Source organism: Colletotrichum fructicola (genome assembly GCF_000319635.2).
Source record: "Colletotrichum fructicola Nara gc5 chromosome Unknown KSG_Nara_v1_contig04, whole genome shotgun sequence".
Taxonomy (NCBI): Eukaryota; Fungi; Ascomycota; class Sordariomycetes; order Glomerellales; family Glomerellaceae; genus Colletotrichum; species Colletotrichum fructicola.
In genome coordinates, this window is record NW_027094054.1 from 1,205,841 (window position 1) to 1,224,391 (window position 18,551).

Below are 18,551 nucleotides of genomic sequence, written 5' to 3' on the forward strand. Positions count from 1 at the left end.
GTACGGGCCCAATCTGCCAAAGCCGCCGTCGCCCGTATCTGCCCAAGCAGTTGATTAGTCTCGTGACTGGAAGGCATCCCATTTCGGCCCATCACCTTCCTTCTTTCTCCCATCCGCTACACTTCGGGAGTCAAAAGATACCGTAACATCGTCTGTCCTCAGAATGCCGCCTGGTCTGTGAGCCGACTTAGCGGTTCCAACGGTAATACCTTCCTGGCTACTAGCGTCATCTCGGTCATGCCGTGACTGAATGACAGTTGAGTTCTTGCCGACAACATTACCATTCCGGTTCATGGGTCTAGAGCCGTCCATCCCGATTCCACCCGATCGAAGACCACCTGTATTGCTCTGTTTCTGATATTTCCGGTCGGTCGAGCTTAGGACGCGACGGCCCAAGGCCAGCTCCACGAGGGGGCCGAGGACAGGAATGCACGAAGCGATGATGAGAGTGTTACCCTCGACTCTGCGGTGACATTAGCTTCTCCATCATCATGTTTCAAAGCATCATTTTACATACACTGTCCAAACTACAAGGTCCGCACTATCGTCTAGTTAAAATAAGTGAGTATGGTGTCGTCTGCGACTCGAGGTTGGCTTACAGGTGAAGTCTTTGCTGGCGAGAGATGGCAGCCGCGTGCTCTTGTAGATCGATATAAAGCAGGAACTGCCATGTACAGGTCAGTGTCTAGAGGCAATGAACAGCTTGAGTCGAGAATACCCACATCGATCCAATGCCCAACGCAACACTAAGAATAACCTTCTTTTTGATATTCATCTGAAGCCTCATCAGAACGGTGGCGGGGTATACTGCTAAGTACAGGCCAAGTGCGGCCGAATATGCTGCAGAAGTATGTTATCTTTCGATACAGCTCAGTGTCTGCGAGAGCTAATCACTTACCACCAGTCAAAATAGCAACGTCAATCAGCACCCAGGGGCTCCAGCAGCTCTTATCCGTGATCGTAAAGTCCCATTGCGCTCGTGATGGTGTGCATTGGGCAAACAGTATGATGATGCACAACATTACAAGCACCAGACAGATTGTTGCCAGTGACCATAAGACGATGCGATGGACCCTTCCCGGGTGAAGTATCCTGACTAGTAGCGCTACCACCGCGAACTTGGGCACCGTATATGCGAGAACATTGGGTGGGAAGCCGGAAATCGTTGACAAGACAGCGGCGGACTGTTGTTCTGTGGAAAGCGTACCGACGTGGCGACCGTTGCCACTTTGAACGGCCCATATCTCGAGTCCGACTGTGACATAACTGAGAAGCTGGAGAAGGGATGTCAGCAGTCTGAGGTTTCTTACTAGATAAATGAGCACTCTTACCAGTGACAGGACCGTCAAGTGGTCATCCAGGTGAGCTTTTCGAAGAATCTTGGTTCTCACAAACAATCTACCGAGGACGAAAAGAGTACTGATGCCTATAATGATGCAGATGGTTGCTATTATGCTTGTGCCTTTAGATTCGGCGGATGACTGACTTGTTAGTGACGTGTCAGCCATGTTCACGACCGCGATCGCAGAAGAAAGCGAGACACATGATGAGGGAGGGAAAACATTCGCAACTTTCCTTCGAGGTTGCTGCGACGCACGTAGACTTCTACACGAATTCCGCCAATGTTATTGCAAAAGAACTTGGAACATCGCGAGAGAACTGAAGAGACCCAGTTTTCCGCCGCTGTTGGTGCGATGCCGACATACCTACGAGCAAGGTGCATGTTCCAACGCAAGCCTGCTATCAGCCAACTCCCCTTGCCACGAGGGAGATACCTGCAACAGTCCGGCAGGGAACCTGGCCAAATATTCATAAGTCTCAATCAGCGAGGAGTGGCAGAGCAAGCAGACGCAGGTAACCCATCCTTCAACCTGAAGCGTGCATTAATTAGTCCCGAAGCACTTCTGAGTGTGGATACCGGTGAGCAGATTTTATGGCCTGGATATAGAACGACTTGAACCAACAGACAAATAACCATGCACGATCGTGAAGATTTCCCCATCAAGAACGCGCAATGCTCGGACAGGTCGGGCCCGCGGCCGCAACCGCGGGGATCACGATCCGCAAGCTCCACCGAAAGTCGTTCCGGGATCCTGGACAGTTTCCACTTTGAAAGCGTCCTCGTCCAATGGCCGGAGTACTTGTGATTTCTCTTGAACCAACAACAACAACATCAGCCCATTCTATGCAGGAACGTTGGAATCCCCTTGTCAAGTTTTTGTGTAGCCCCTGGAGATAGGAAGGTGCCCCTCAAACCTCCTTCAACAACAATCAGAGTGGAACGGATGAAAACACAAGTGTTAGCTCATGGAAACGCGTTGGAGCAAGACCAAGCAAGAGCGCCGAATCAGAAAGTTTCATGGAACTTGAGCATGGCGCAAGCTGCCTACGGTCGCGACAAGGTCCACCACCTTCCTCCGCCACCTCCCGATGGCAACTAATATCCGGCAACCTGCCTTTTTGAGACGAGCTCCTTAAGGGTCTGGCCGACAGCAGAGACTAAAAATCATGAGATGTGAGGGAGAGGGGTTGGATCGGTTTAAAGTATCATGGGCGGGTCCAGGAATTGGCCGGGGAAGCCGCTGGTTGCGCCGGGGGAATAGACAGTTGGGACGATGGTTACCCATGCTGTCAATGTGGCTCTGTTTCATTAAAGACAGGTCTATGGCCAGTGTCCTTACACCAGCAGCTCATCTTCGCGTTGCATATTCTGAATTCGGTAGTCGGCATTGCTTCCTTATTCCCCCTTTGTCGTCTTCTCTGTACCTTGAATTTCAAGTCGTGTTTGGTTTCTTCCACACCCGCAAAATGGGCTCCATACCAGAACCACCCAAGGAGGTTGACATCTCTGTTGCTTTGAGCGCGTGTGACCTTCCCAGCGTCAATCAACATGTGAAGAATATTGCTGGTCTGACCGAGGTTGTGGCTTCTGGAAATGACACTGCTCGTCTCAAGATGTTGGCAAACGCACGATCACTCGTCCATGCCCTGGAAACTCCGCGAGAGACTATGATCAAGCATTGCTGGGCGCAGGTGCGATATAACTTGACCTGTTCATTTCTTTAAGACATGTCTAACGTGTGATTCTGGTATAGCCCGCTGCATTCACTGCACTCACATACGCCGTGGACTCGGGACTCTTCACCTTGATGGCTCAGACTCAAGCACCTCAACGAGTATCTGACCTCGCTTGCAGACTCGGACATGATCCAGCTCTACTTGGTGTGTTGTCCCTTCACGAGCATACTTCACTTGAGACGTGTTGCTAATACCTACTAGGTCGGATCATGCGGCATTTAGGAGCGATGCAGTACATCACCGAAACCGGGCCGGATGAGTACAAACCAACGAACTTCTCCAACGCATTGACAATCACAAGCATGGGAGCTGGTTATCCTTGCGTGTGAGTGCAGTCCAAAGCATTCACGGAATCTTCATTTTACTAATGACCCAACCTATGTCCAGTGCTGGTGCCTGTATGGAAGCTCTTGCAAAGTTCCACGAGTTCGCCAAGAAGACCAACTACCGCGAGCCCCACGATGTTTTCAACAGCCCTCTGCAATACGGATATAACACAAAGCTCGACTGCTTCAGCCACTTTGCCGCCAATGCACCGTACGATATGCAGTTTGCACAACACATGGGCGCGTATAGACAAGGCAGACCAAGCTGGATGGATAAGGGATTCTACCCCGTAAAGGAGCGCCTTCTTGATGGTTTCGACCACTCCGAAGATGGAGTTCTCCTCGTCGATGTGGGAGGTAGCTTTGGTCACGACATTGACGAATTCCGGAAAAAGTTCCCAAGGGCTCCGGGTAGGCTTGTCGTGCAGGACTTGCCAAGCGTCATCGAACAAATCGACAACTTAGATGCAAAAGTTGAAAGAATGGGTCATGACTTTTTCACCGAACAACCAATTAGGGGTAAGTGTGCCAAACAATCTTCAACGTCGATGGGCCCCAGCTTTTGACCCATCTCTCACATCTGCCCAGGTGCTCGAGCATATTATATGCACTCAGTTCTTCACGATTGGCCTGATGCCAAGTGCGCAGAGATCCTTGAGCGAACTACCGCGGCGATGAGGCCTGGGTATAGCAGGCTTTTGATCAATGAGAACTGTATACCTGATACTGGTGCCGATTGGCAAAACACGGGACAGGATATCATGATGCTTACATTGGTCAGCAGCAAGGAGCGAACACGTCTCGAGTGGAATGCTTTGCTTGAAAAAGCGGGGTTGACGGTGATAAAGACTTATGATGTGGGCAATGGCGTTGAGAGTCTGATCGAATGCGAGCTGATGCAAGAAGCAAATACATCTAGTACGTAGTATGGGTTTGCATTCCTTTCAAGACCATATCTTGACCTTCCCTCAAAAAGTGTACGTTTGGCTATTGCTCCGTGTGGTCTTTGCAATCAGTCTCCTCTTTGAATCCCCCCTTTGCCACACCTAAGTCTAGCACTTCAAGACTGTAATGCACTCCAGTCTTCCACCTATTAATGCTCAGTTTATCCTACAGCTACATAGCCATATCAGACATTATGCGCCCTGCGTCAACAGTTCATCGCTCTTTCATGGAAGGTATCATGAAAGATCTGGGCAGTTTTAGCTCTCTTCTGCTCTATTAGTCGCGTCATGTTGTATCGGTACCTCGTTCCGTACCTCATTCAATCCTCGGATGAAGCATAAGGCTTATGAGCCATGTGAAATTTACACGAGACATGTTCATAGTATTGGTACCTGAGCAATTCGAAGAAGGAGAAATGGGATTTCCTTCTTTTCTGTAGTGCCACGATGCTCATGCTCGTTTCGGTTCTATCACCCAATACTCTTTGCAGGGAAGTGATGGATCTTGTCATTAGTTTACCGTCTTTTTATGGAAGAAATATTAACAATGACTGTGCTGTTAGCTTCTGATCTGCTGCTGATGAGCCGGTCAGTACTCGGGTGTAGCAGCTGATTTAAGTATCACACTTTAGCTACACAGGTCGACCCCATCGAGTACTGCATGACGCCCGTACAGCTTCGTGCGGAGTACGACCAATGCGCTATTATGACACTTTTTTCAGGCGAATCAAAGGGTCTACAAGACACTGAATCCGGAGAAAATTCGGGGATAATGTGGGTATGTACTGGCTTTGTGCCGCACTCGATGGGCACCTGCTGCACAAACAAGGCAACCAAATTGTCTACCAGTTGCATGACGCTAAGGATTCTGGCGGAGCGATTGACCCGCGAGAGGTAGCTATGGTACTGCCATGGAAATTGTGGAAACCAGGAGCCATCATTGGAACCACGCACCTGCGTGCCCACAGCACTGTCGAACGCGAGCGAATTGGAGCTGCAGGTCGCGTGACATTTCTCTTGTTGGGCCCGAAGCGCTTAGCAGTGGAGAGGCTCGGTGCGTCCCGTCTTCCCGATACATGATGAAAGCTTGCTTCTCCGTACCTCTCCTGCCAAATTCCCCGACCCTTCAAATCGAAGCACCACAATTCTCAGCGGTCACAGACCTCAAGCTTTTACACAACACTTGGCCATTGTTTGAACTCTTTTGTTTTTCAGGTCTCCATCATCGGCCCTATGTCCCCCTCACTAGTTGAAACCGCCAGCCTGGCTGTCACGATCATTTTTGGGATCATGAGCTTACTTGTCGCCATGCTGAACCTTTGGGTTGCCCATAGAACCAGAATTGAGCATCATAGAACAACCCACCACCATTTGGCACGCTCTATTGCGTTTGAGGAATTCATCCCTCGCCCACCCCAGGTTGGGATATCGTTTTGCTACAATGATGCAAGAGCAGGTTAGTATGCCATGCCGCCGAAGTTTCTTTTGCTAAGTACTCGAGTGGGGTCAGATTATTATTGGCAGCCGAGATCTCAACAGGTCCCACGCTACATGTCCCGTCCAGCAGACTATGCGCCTACGTCAATGCGCCCCGGGGTCGTTGTGCACGATCGCTCTGGTTACATGTAATTTACAACAAATCAACGATATGGATTCTGATATGTATGTCATCACTAGTTTCTGACTGGCTGTATCTACAGTCCATAAGATTCCGTGCCGCTGATATTTGACAAGGTTCATTGCGGCTAACATTACTCGCTGACGCATCACTAGCCGCTGTTGTGCATTTCTCAGCAGCGGTTTAGCAATTAAAATAGCGATGGAGTACTCCCTCAACCATCACGACTGCACCTAATATCCGACGACTGCGGGTTCTTCGCGTTTTTGTGTACATAATAAGTTTGGCTAGCACGCTCTTGGAAATGTTCATAGACACTCATGAATTCTTTCAATTACCTTACCCAGATCAGATTTTATCTTCCCCTTTTTCCCTCCAAGGTAGGTTCTCATTAATTACGCGTTCGCATAGCGCCTACGGGGACAGTGCTTTCTTCGCCAACCAATAAGAACTATTAAGAAGAGGCACCTTGAAGCAACGCTGCCGCACAATAGTAGAAAGCTTTGCCATCGGCGCCTCAGTTTCCTCCACGCTTGACTTCGTCTGAAATTCTCAATGCGATATGATTGTTGAACTTCAGCTGTCCACCACCTACGAAGACACATTTAATGTGTTGCGCAACTATGCATTCTGCCGATGCAGCGGTTCTGCGAGGCAATTTGTTTCTATTGCTGACCCAAACTGTGCTATGTATCATCCGGTATCCGTTACCCGTGTGGGCTCGCCCTTGTGGCGATTCGGGCATCCTGTTCGAACCACAGCCCAGAGCAAGACAGCTGAGTTGGGTCAGACAACCTAACCTGTGGTGGTTTTGTATCTATTTCCAGCCAATTAGATATCATCTGCAAGGGGAATGAGCAGTTTAGTTGGTTCAAGGATGTAGTGAAATTGTGCAGGCAATGTGATGGCTTGTGATGCATGGAAGGAAAACCAATGGGCTTCGTAGAAGTGAAGCTAAGGAAAGAGTACTAATATCCGTCAGCAAGGCATCACACCACGCCCACTAGGCAGAAAGGCCACCCTGATGTTCGCTCTGGAATGGCTTGAATATGTTTGGTATGGGTGCACAGCCACTACATTTGAACATCTAAGAAGTAGTCATTTTTACATGGGTGCCAACCGTCTATCCATCAAAAGGGAACATCGAAGTTAGGAAGAGTAAAAGGGGAGAAGCGGAAAAAATGAGAAAATGCCTATTGATGTAGAATACATTGTTCAGAATGGTGTGGTGTTCAAATTTGGCTAATGGATAACTGCGAAAGGTATAACGTTGCAGACTCGTGATTTTCAAACGCTGGCAATGTCTGGAGCTTATTTGGGATAACCTTTCGACCATACGTGGATATATTTCATCTCCTTTTTTTTTTTTTGGGACCCAACGAGGTTTTATCGAACTTGCATACAAAACTTGATCTTATGAATGAGACTATTTATGCTAACATTCAATAATGGGCACCCCTAGCTGGGCACTCGGTGAATTCCCCTGACACACTTCCCATTGTCAAGCATTGGCAAGCTTATTTGCACAAATGTGACCTTCTGCCATGGATCCACCAGTGCTCTTTTTCCGCTTCCTCGGTGACCTAGGATCTGGTGTCTACTATACTCATCGTCGATAGAGATGCGATTGCTGCACATGGTGTATGCAAGTGAGGATAACGCTGCGTAGTTGAAGACCACTCGTCTTTATGCCAATAGACTATCCTGTGAATGCCCAGCGTATTTGATTTTGCGAAAGACTATCAGAGCATCGCCTTTCAAAAGGTCATATTTAAAACAAAGCATGCCAACTGAGGTTCCAACCCACGGTCAGATATACTGTCATCACACAATCCAGCAGCTGATAACGTGGTTGACGAACTTTCATCCTGGATGGGCAGGCCTTTACATCCCAAGTCATGCATTGACTGCTTTTCTTGGCTGTATATTATTTATACCTTACTTACTCATCACCATCGACGTGTAGGCCTCACCGCTTCTTGGCAGAGAGGTGGACCCTACGTCCAACACCTTCGTCCACCAATGTGACCCTCAGCAGACCCCAATTCAGCCTCGCTTATTTCCTCTACTCGGCCGCCCACGCCACCACCCTTTTCAAGATCGCCTCCCCATCGTGTACGTCGTTGATACCCTTAAACCCTTCCGACGGTATCCAGTCTGCACGGTCCGACGCGCCCCCCGTCGCAAATCCGGCAAATAGTCTTGCGAGAGCGGCATCCATCTCTGGGTGGCCTTGGAAGGTGAGAATAGGAGGGCAGTGGGAGAGGAGAACCTCGTTTTGAGAAGAAGCTGAGCCAGAGGCGATAGGTGTAAGATATGACCCGGGATGAATTACAACAAGGGCGTGATTTTTTTGAATGTCCTACAGTAAAGATAGAGGCACAAGTTAGTTTTTGTGTTAGTGTGTAGGGAGATTGGGGGGGTATTGGGTAGGCAGGTCCATACAAGCGATTCAGTTTTGAAGAAAGCAGCGCCTTGAGAAGTGAGAGGGACGGTCTCAACACCAATTGATTGCCCGCCTCTCTCCTGCAGCACCTGTCCCAACCGCCCTCCAAGAGCCAAGGCAATGGCTTGGTGACCCCAGCAGATACCCACTAACTTGGCCTTCTTCTTACCACGTGGCTCACTGAGCCCACTTGCCTCGTGAAATTTCACAGTCTCCTGGATCCAGCCAAGTGTTCGCCGCACCCACTCTGGTCTCTCATTCTCCTCGGTGTGTTTCAATAGGTTGAATGGTCCTCCGGTCAGAATCACTAGGTCGTACTCGGACGGATCCGGGAAGGCATCGCCGCGGATGGCGGCATGGACAGTGATCTCAGTAGCACCTGTTCGGGAGCAGCGGAGGAGAGTGGTGATTCTGGATAACATTTCGCTCCCACCTGGTTCGTCCGGGTCGAAATTTGCGAGGATGGCGACGCGGAATGCCATGTTGGCTGGTCTGTTGGGAAATCGTCAAGATTGCTTCTGGAGAGTTGTGTGCTTGGATGATGGAGTTCTGAAGTTAGGGTTTCTGTGTTGAATTTATAGCTGATTCACCTGTCAGACGTAGGGGTCCACCCACCTTTCCGCCTAAAAGCGGAGAGAGATCCGGCTATTCCGACCGGCATTACTGAACTTCAGAGGTGAAGATAGGGGTTATAGCCAGATTCAGACGCAGATTGCAGCACAAGATATTTCGCTAGATACACACAAGACAACACACTGAGAAACAGACTTCTAAGGTGTCTTCCACGAGAAAAGGTTGTATTGGTGAGAATGTAGTGTGTGGAATGGTGTGGGCGTAATGGGCGCCATCCATGGATAATGAAGCTCTTCTAAAGTCACGCGTAACGTCTGATAGACAAACCTTTCTTAACTGATGGCATAACAATAAGAACAACATAAAACAACCCATCCCACTGTCTAATGTGGACCTAGCCGAAATAATGAAACTTTCTCACATGACCTTTTCGCCTCCTGCGAGACTCTCTAAAACCTCTCTGAAGCATCCCACAACATGATCCGCATCCCGTTGGCTCAACACCATGTTCCCTACCGTCAGCGTAATTTGCAAATTCCCCGCTTTCTTCGGCATAATCAACACATTCGCCGTCCTGGAGGGCTTATTGGGCAGACTCCACAGCCCGGTCTCACAGCTCTCTCCGTTCAGAGAACATCGCATGCCGTCATCGTCCTCAAAATTCTGAAACCTCACAAAGCTCCCAAACTGTGTCCCCGGTGCCCAGTGGGTACAGTGTTTCGCGATGGTCGAGAGGGACAGGTTCTCTACCGGGAGCGTGGCCATGTGCTGCGATTGGATCTGCTCCAAAAGCACCCGGGTGCTCACTGGGTCGTCCAGATTGGGCGTGGTGGGTGGTAGAAGAACCCGGACGGGGATGATATTCAGACACGGCCCCACGATCCTGTCTTCGTAGGGGAGCGAGAGTGAGCGGCCGTGGATGACTTGACCGAAGACCACACTCCTTCCGCCTCCCGGCCCCTTTTCGTTGGGTTGTTCCGGCAAGAAGAGCCTTGAGAGTGTGAGAGCCCAGGCCAGCTTCACCAACGTAGCCATCGTGATACCCGCTGGCGCCACCAACGGCGCTGTCTCGGTCATGGCTGTCACGACGCTCAACTCTTCCTTAACACTCTCCCCACCCTCCTCTGTTCTCGCCACGCTATTTCCGCGGCGCAGAATCTGGCCATCCAATCTGGTCATCTCCGCATCGTCAAGGATGTCTTTCCAAACTTGGTACGCTTCAGGTGTCGTTCTTGTTTCTGTCACGCACCTGACTTGGTCCGAGAACTGCGCGCAGGGAGCTAGAGAATGGCCTGCATTATCATCATAGGCGGCCGACAGGTCGTCGATGAGGACGTTGAGGGACAAGCCGTCAAATTGGGCGTGCGGGAGTCTCAGTGCAAGGTATCTCTTCTGCCCGCCACGGAGGGAGACAAGTTGCACCTGGAATCCTTCTGCTCCGTTGACCGGGGGCCCGTGGGAAAATGAATCGCTGGTGAAGTGCTGGTCCAAAGACTCGATTTCTTTGTGATATTTCAGGTCCACCGGGAGACTGCGGAGGACGAGCTGGACGACGGAGCCAGTGGCGGTGGTTGTGGTTGTGGTGTAAAACACGGTCCGCAGAATCGAATGTTTCTCCGTCAACAGCTGGCACGCCTGCTGCAACCTTTCAGTATCGATGGTGTCCGGAAGCGAAATCCACAGATAGCGCGAGTAAAAGTTGTACAGCGTCATTGTCTGGAAATCTGTCGCTGGTAGAGCCAGTTCCACTTGCTGCGCAACTTCCTGCGGCAGACCAGGCGGTAGTTCACATCCCAGGGCCTTTTCGCTATTGCTGTCGGTGGTCAACGAGCTTTCAGACGAATCTTGAGACGTGCTGTCGGTGATTGATGAGCTTTCGGAAATGTCTTGAGTGGTGCTGTCTGTGTCTGACTCTGGACAGCAAGAAGCTGCGATCTGCGATAGGATCTGGTGCTTGAAGATCTCGACGACGCCCAGCCGAAGTCCCTTGCGTCGAGCGAGCGCAGCCACACGCATGGCCGAAATAGAATCACCGCCTATGCCAAAGAAGTTGCCGTTGATGGGCACTTGTTGCGCATCCAAATGCAACACCTGGGCGATTATTTGGAGGATTTGGGTCTCATGTTCCGTGAGAGGAACCTGCTCTCCGTCTGCTGCTTGCTCGCGTGCTGTGCGCGTGCGAAGTTGGTACTTCTCCCTGTGATCCTGGCTGCTGAGGAGATTTGTCGATTCTTCCCGTAACAGTTTGCGGTTCACTTTTCCGGACAAGCTGAGGGGAATATTCAAAAAGGGAAGGAAATACGAGGGGAGCATGTATGAGGGTAGGGTGTCCTGGAGAGAGGTGTATAGGCTCTCGATGGTGTTGTAGAAGTTGTCGTTGGGGTCCTGGATCACTTCCAGTCCACCCTCCTTCCCGACTTCTCCCCACTCTTCAAACTCATGCGGCGCGACAAAAGCGACCAAAAACGCTCTCTGTCCTCCTCCTTTCTCCGCGATCTTGACACAATCCACCGCCACCTTGCGGACACTCGAGCACAGCGAGGTGATGCTGAGTTCCACCTCCTCAACCTCTAGCCTCTGCCCGTGTAGCTTGATTTGATCATCCTTGCGTCCGACGAACAACAAAGTGCCATTTTCTCTTTGCCTCACCAGATCCCCCGTCTTGTACACCCGGCCAATCTTGCCGCCCTGAGCTTTGCCGCGGATCTGGGTCAGCCATGAGGGTGGATTCGAAGGAGAAAGGAACACAGCATCCGTTTTCCTGGCGTCTCCGAGGTATCCTGACGACACGACGGGGCCTTCGACGAGCAGTTCGCCAATGGTACCAATCGGCACAAGCTTGTGGTGATCGTTTTGGCTCGCCACCCACGATACGGCGCCGGGACTGCGACCGATACACGCCGGCGGTGTATCTGCACCTGGTAAAATGCGCGAAATGTGCGAGATGACGGTACATTCGGCCGGCGCATACATGTTGAACAACCTCACCCTCCCTGCCCATCTCTCCACAATCTGCGACGTAAGTTGCTCCCCCGCCGACGCCAGAACTTGCAGCGTAGGCACCTCTTCAGGGTCAAGCAGGCCGATCACGGAGGGTGTCAGCAAAGCCCACGTCACGCCCAAATCCCCAGCTGCTTTGGACGGGTTCGCTCGTCTCTCTTCCTCGGTCGGCACACAGACAGTAGCGCCCGCGCTGAGTGAGAACAACAGTTCGCCGATGGAGAGGTCGAATGCAAACGAGGAGAAGTTGAAGACACGAGAGCATTGAGAGAGATGGCCGGTGGTGGAGAGGTGATACGCCGAAGTGGACAGCGCGTGGTGCGTGAGCTGGATGGCCTTTGGGAGACCAGTCGAGCCAGACGAGAAGACGACGCAGGCCGGGGCATCCATTTCTATCTCTGCCAGTCTAGCGGGAGCATCTTGGGTGCTTTGAGAAACATCTGTGATGACCTCCGGATCGAAGATAATCTCCGGCAGCAACAGATCGTTCTCCACCATTGTTTGATGGTGAGGGAAACACACTACTCTTCTGGCCGATAGCACGGTGCACATCGTGCGGAGTCTCCGAACAGGGTGTGAGAGATCAAGCAGGGCAAAGGCTGCGCCGAGTTTGAGGACGGCCAGCATCAGGACTGGCGCCCATGGAGAGCGTTCCAGTAACAACGGCACAAAGTCCCCCTTGGTGACACCCGTGGCGTACAAATGCTGTGAGAACAAGTTCGAGTAGCGCTCTACTTGTTCATAGCTCAAATTTAAACCATGAGAATGGACCGCAACCTTCTCCGGCTGCGAACCGGCTTTCTTGCGGATGGTGTGGTGGATGGGCGTCTCGACCCCCGCTGGTAGAATGCGATTCCATTTGAGCAACCTTTCCACATCCTGTCGTGGCATGAGGTCGATGTCTTTGATCCGCAAGTCATGCGCCTCGGGGGAGGAACAGGAGGAAGTCGATGACAGAATTTGTTGCACAACATGCGCCATCTGCCTCAGTATGCCGCGCGTGGTGTCCGTATCCAACAGGGTAGGATCCACGGCGGCGGTGAAGGCGATGGAGTGCTGGGAGGGGCGGCAAGTGAGGACAAGCGGATAACTTGCGAATGCCTTCGCGTTGTCAGGCGACTTTGAGCCCCCTATGCTTGCCGAAGTTTCGAAAATACTGCTGGGTGAGGATTGTTGATTGTCCATCTTTGCCGTCTGTTGCTGGACGACGAGGAGGTTTTGAAATCCACACGCGTTAGCCGCCTCGCCACTCACTGCTCTAATCCGCGACAGGCCCGTTTGTTGATATGCCATCATATTGGCAAAACCTTTTTGCGCTTCCTCCAGCGCCGTGTGGATGGCTTGGTCTCCTGGAACCTTGACACGAACAGGCAACGTAGCAAGCGTGGGTCCTGTGAGCTCCAGATTGTCCGCATTTCGACCCGTGACTGTTGCGCCGAAGACCACATCCGGGGAATCAGTCTGGTTTGAGAGTATGATACCCCACGCTAAACGGAGAGTCGTGGAGAGTGTGTATTTAGAGTGGGCACTCGTCATGGTCGGGTCGAGAGAGAGGGTGTGTTCGAGAATGACTTTCTCGGCGGTGGAGGACGTAATGCTGCTGCCGGGAGGAAAGTGTTCAGTTCGTAGGCCGGCGAAACTTTCTCTCCAAAACTCATCAGCGGCAACATTTTGCTCTTGAGTAAGGAGGTTTTGAACAAATGGTGAAAAGGGTCGGTAAGGCAGAGATTGTCCAGCATACGCCTTTTCAACCTGCTCAAGAATGAGATCCAAAGACCATTCGTCGAAGAGCGCGTGGTGAATGTCCAGCCGAAAGGCTTCCTTGCTCAGATACAAGCGTACAATAGGGCTCTTCCCATTCACAGCAATTTCAACTGATAAGCTTGATTCGTCAACATCGTCGACCATTGTCCATGGTATATCACAACCACTTTCAGTCACAACTTGAAACATCCCCTCTGAAACCTGCAAAACACGAGTCCGGAGAACAGGGTTCATCTGCCATACCTTCTCCCATGCCTGTTTGAGTTTTGCGACAGAGATATCATGGCGTATGGGCCAGGTGTAGCTGCCGATATACGCACCACTATACTGTGCCGTAAGCGCGATGAGGCCCGCTTGGATGTGTGTTGCCGGATAGATGTCTTCAATCTTCTCTCTTGAGAGACCGACTTCCTCGAGAATGGCTGGGATGATTGATTGGGGAGCTTTCAGCAGCGAGAAAGGAGGCGGGACAGCTGATGGCTGTGGTGATGCTTGGAAGAGGGCGGTGCTAGCGTTGACGCCTTGGACGAGGACAGGAAGAGCGGCCATGTCGGCGAGGGTGGAGTATTTGAAGACATCCTCAACGTTAATCTGAATCCGTTTCTCGCGAAGATTTGCGGCGAGTTTGATGGCTGCGATCGAATCTCCACCTCGTTGGAAGAAACAATCTTCCCTCGAGATGCCCTCCTCGTCGATGTCAAGTATTTTGGACCAAGCTTGGACAAGAATCTTCTCCGCGGTCGTCGTGATCTCGCTCCCAGCTTGTTCACCACCAACACCCGACGTTCTGGTCTGACGGCGGGCAAGTTCACGAATCGCTGTCTCCTGAAGCAACACCCTATCTATCTTCCCCGATGAAGTGAGCGGCATATGCTGAAGGAACATGAATTCGGAAGGAACCATAAACGCGGGCATCTGTTGCGAAAGGTGATTCTGCAACACGTTTTGCAATTCCCAGCTGCCTTCAAGTTTCGTTTCGAGGCTTGCTGCAGGTGGCCTGCGGGAGGTTTCGACGCCGAGAAATGCGACAAGCTTCGTGCCACCCCCACCTTCTTTCGTCTTCACGGCCACCACGGCAGCATGCTGAAATTTTACTGTGGACGGGTCGAGTTGCGTACAAGCCACAACTTGGCTCTCCACCGCCGCCAACTCTAGTCGCTGCCCATTGACCTTCACCTGATGATCTCTTCTGCCCACTAACTCCAGCGTTCCGTCCAAACGGGGACTGTATCGGACCAAATCACCCGTCCGAAACGCTCTTGTCCAAGGGAACCTCTTATCACTCTTCTCGTCTCCATTCGTATTCTCAGCAAGCCGTCGAAGAAAAGCGCTCTTCCACTCTGGCTCCGTCTGGAATGATCTTTCCGTGCGCTCCGGGTCGTTCAGGTACCCACGTGCAACGGATGGCCCTTCAATGACGAGCTCACCCATAGCGCCAACAGGCGCGAGGTGGGAAGGGTCGGTCATGGAGAGAACCCAGAGCGTGGAACCGTTGCCACGGCCAATGTTGGAGGGCGAAGAATCACCACCGAGCCGGACATCCTGAGCAAGAGCTGCGATTCCGGTGGATTCGCTAACGCCGTAGGCGTTGAAGAGCACCACTTTATTATCCTCGTCACTCGTCCAACTCTGAACGTGCGATTCCGTCATCTGTTCTCCGCCGAGCACAAGCCGCTCCAAGCTTGGAACTGAAGCTGGCCGCAGCGTTCCCGCCATACTCGGCGTCAAACTCGCCAGCGTGACACGCGTTCTCTCGATGAACTCGCCGAGATCTTCGACGCGCTCCCGCTCCGAGGGCACGCACACGCAGCCCCCAAACATGAGCGGGATGAGGATGTCTCGGTTTGCGACGTCAAACGTGTACGAGGCAAACTGCAGCATGCGGGTAGATGGCGAGATGTGCAAGGCAGAAGGGGAGGCTGTAGCCATGGCCATGTGGTAAAAGGCGTCATGAGAGGTGGTGATGGATTTTGGCGTGCCAGTCGTGCCTGAGGTGAAGGTTGCGTACATTGCTTGGGAGAGGCTCGGGGTTTCTTGGCTTTCTTCTTTGGGGAGGTTTTCGTCCTCTAGTGATGAAGCCTTGAGGTCCTTACCGGCCTCGTTTCCCAACTCCACGAACCTGGGAGCAAAGCTTTGCGCCAGTGTGTGGTGTTTCGGCGAGCAGACGGCCAGCTTGATATCAAATGGCTTACACAGCGTCCTGTTATACTGAATTGGATGCGTAGGGTTCAAGAAGAAGTATGCACCGCCTGCTTTGAGCACCCCAAGCATCGCCACGATCGCCCACTTCGACTTGTCGAATATAAGTGGCACAAAGTCCTCTCTCCGAACGCCCAAGCGCCTTAGAGACACCGCCAGTGCAGAAGAGAGGCGTTCGAGTTCGCCGTAGGTGAGGTCGCCATCCCAGGAGGAAACGGCGGTGGTGGAGGGCTGGGAGCTGGCTGTGACCGAAATCGCCTGATGGATATATTTCGCAAGGCCAATCTCCTTGTTTGGAATAGAGTTCCATTGCAAGATGCGAGCAATGTCGGTCTCACTGATGAGGTCGAGGTCTGAGATGATAGAGTTGGTGTGTTGTACAATCTGTGCGACTGCTCTAGCCGCTGTTGCCGCTATCATGCGAGCCTGCTCGAATGCAATAACGGCAGGATTGTGCTGGAGACTGATGCTGATCGTGTCTTCGCGGAAAGACACGGCAAGATCGAATTGCTTTAGAGTTGTCAGTCTTACTCCTGACTCCCCATGATGCCGATTCGCTTTGATGAAGCTGGGAGAGGGAGACGAAAACTTACCTTCACAATGTCCTGAACACCTTCTCCCTTACCCTCGAAAACAACCGAGCGTTGCCCCCAAAGTAAAGTTTCCCTCTCCTCAGGGGCATTCTCGCGCGGCTGAATTTCATAGAGCGAGCGCACGGGTTGCTTCGCCGAGGCATGAGTTTGCCACCAACTTGATTCATTCTATCAGCCTCCTGAACTAACTCACTTAAAAACGAAGCTGGGGGGATCCCATACCTAACCCCACCACTCTGAATGTATGAACGAAACCCCACATCCTCAGACCCTGTATAGCTCACCAGTGTGATCCCCCATGCTGCTTGCACGAGGTCTAGTAGGGTCTTGTGCTCTGATTCAAGCCAGGAGGTGAGGTTATCGCCAGAGAGGTCTGGCACCGCAGCGGTGACGGTGGCCATTGGTTCTTCGCAAAGGCCCTCTTGAATCTGCGGAGGCTAAGAGTGCGTTGGTGGTGGTGAGATGGTCCTTGTGAGGTTTCGTAAGGTTGAGATAGCAAGTCTGTGGTATTCAGAGATAGACGTAGTTGCCGATGAGTGCTAACTGTCTAATAGTATCTCCAGAGTCAGTGGAGCGGAAGAATACTGACCAGACCGGCTCGGGTCCCGGGACAGCTGCCATAAAACATTCGTCTTCTCCCTGATGAGAGCAGTTAGTCGGGATGAATCCCGCGAGCGTCTGGAGACTGAATTAACCGCCGCGGTAGTAAATGTGACTCGGGTGGCTCGGCTCTTTTTTCCTTTCTTTGCCGCCTTGCTGGTGCATCTCAGCTGCTCCCCTGTCTTCACGAGCTGCAAATCAGACTTTGTGGGTACACGATACATGGTATAAGATCCTGACAAAGCTCAAATCGCTACGTATTATCCGAGGCATACAGATCGCGCTTGGCGCTGGGTAAGAGCGCTTCTCCTCTGACCCGTCATGTTACGTAGGTCCTGGAAACAGACCGGAAAACTCTTGGTATTGTACCTTTAATCTGTCGATCAGTGCCCAAAAGTCGTGCTGATGAGCGTTGAAGAGTCCCAAATGCACGAACAAACCCAAAGTCTAGACCGTCGGGTTGTGCTTCCGGCCACCGTTTGAAGAGGTGTTCGACTACGGTGGTGTAATATCAGTCAGCCATAGCGTTGAATTGTGCGCGGCTGAATACACGTATCATTTCAAGCGGGAATTTGAGTTCAGAAACTCTGTCATTGTGGCACCCTTCGTCCTTTGGAGGTGTACGCAATGGTATAGAGCCCCGGTGGCCGGGCTAGACCCGAGGTATGCGTTGTGAGCTGAGGCATTTGGTACGGGCCAGTCTCAACAAATCCACATCTTCTTATTCCAAACACGAACTACAAAGTACGCCGCAGTTTGGCCGGCATAGTGCGTCAAAATGTCTTTTCCACAGCAGTATACGAGTCAGGTAATGTGACGATCCAGACGCCCGAAAGTCCCGCCCGGGGCCCCGGGCTTTGTCCGGACCGGCTCGCAGGCGGGAACCATCCTCTGGACCGCAGCGATGAGATGCATCTCAAGTGGGGCCGACTTCTTGCGGAGCAGTTACACTTCGCCTGCGTATTACTAAAGAGCTGGTAACGCTGTAAAGCTTGAACAGTGGGTTCAGGATACGGTCAAAGGTGACCCACCAGGCCCATTGTGGGACTTTGTGATGGATTAAGATGTGAAATATCCAATGATTCCGGTCTAGGTCCAGAAGATGGCATAAGCTCCGGGACCCATAACACACGCTTCAGCCCCCGCCCCCCATGCCATCACGACTTGTCATACTTTGACAAGGTAGCGGAAAGTCCACAAATCTGTTACAGACGCACCCTGCTTTGTACGAAGTACATTCCACTATATATCCTTGTAATAAATGGGACACGTGGTTCGTCCGTTCGTCCGCAGAACACTCTCCTCCGAAGATGGAGGCTTCCGTGATCGCTGTGCCGCGCTCGACTGGCTTACTTCCAGCGCGACGCTGGTGGAAGAGGAAAGACCCTGACACTTTGCAGTGGGGGCTGG

At 51.8% G+C, this 18,551-nt stretch overlaps 4 protein-coding genes across 4 annotated transcripts; 1 reads left to right on the top strand and 3 right to left on the bottom strand.

Annotated features, from left to right (window-relative positions):
• Positions 1-54: 54 nt before the first annotated feature.
• On the bottom strand, positions 55-1,508 carry CGGC5_v007139 (uncharacterized protein; the record flags this gene model as incomplete). The annotated part of the gene is made up of 7 exons (XM_032024421.1): positions 55-463; positions 518-548; positions 600-664; positions 723-840; positions 899-1,274; positions 1,332-1,426; positions 1,487-1,508. 7 exons carry the CDS (start codon positions 1,506-1,508, stop codon positions 55-57), a joined length of 1,116 nt encoding a protein of 371 aa, XP_031878969.1.
• A 1,300-nt stretch (positions 1,509-2,808) lies between these two features.
• mpaG-1 (O-methyltransferase mpaG) lies at positions 2,809-4,629 on the top strand (the record flags this gene model as incomplete). The annotated part of the gene is made up of 7 exons (XM_066151806.1): positions 2,809-3,033; positions 3,096-3,222; positions 3,280-3,403; positions 3,466-3,923; positions 3,993-4,261; positions 4,311-4,381; positions 4,521-4,629. The coding sequence occupies 7 exons, from the start codon at positions 2,809-2,811 to the stop codon at positions 4,627-4,629; spliced, it is 1,383 nt and encodes a 460-aa protein (XP_066008805.1).
• A 3,402-nt stretch (positions 4,630-8,031) lies between these two features.
• On the bottom strand, positions 8,032-8,894 carry chyE-2 (Glutamine amidotransferase-like protein chyE; the record flags this gene model as incomplete). Its single annotated transcript, XM_032024425.1, has 2 exons — positions 8,032-8,328; positions 8,412-8,894. The coding sequence occupies 2 exons, from the start codon at positions 8,892-8,894 to the stop codon at positions 8,032-8,034; spliced, it is 780 nt and encodes a 259-aa protein (XP_031878917.1).
• Positions 8,895-9,402: 508 nt separating this feature from the next.
• chyA (Nonribosomal peptide synthase chyA) lies at positions 9,403-16,942 on the bottom strand (the record flags this gene model as incomplete). The annotated part of the gene is made up of 4 exons (XM_066151807.1): positions 9,403-16,458; positions 16,542-16,698; positions 16,764-16,777; positions 16,826-16,942. 4 exons carry the CDS (start codon positions 16,940-16,942, stop codon positions 9,403-9,405), a joined length of 7,344 nt encoding a protein of 2,447 aa, XP_066008804.1.
• Between the last annotated feature and the right edge of the window lie 1,609 nt (positions 16,943-18,551).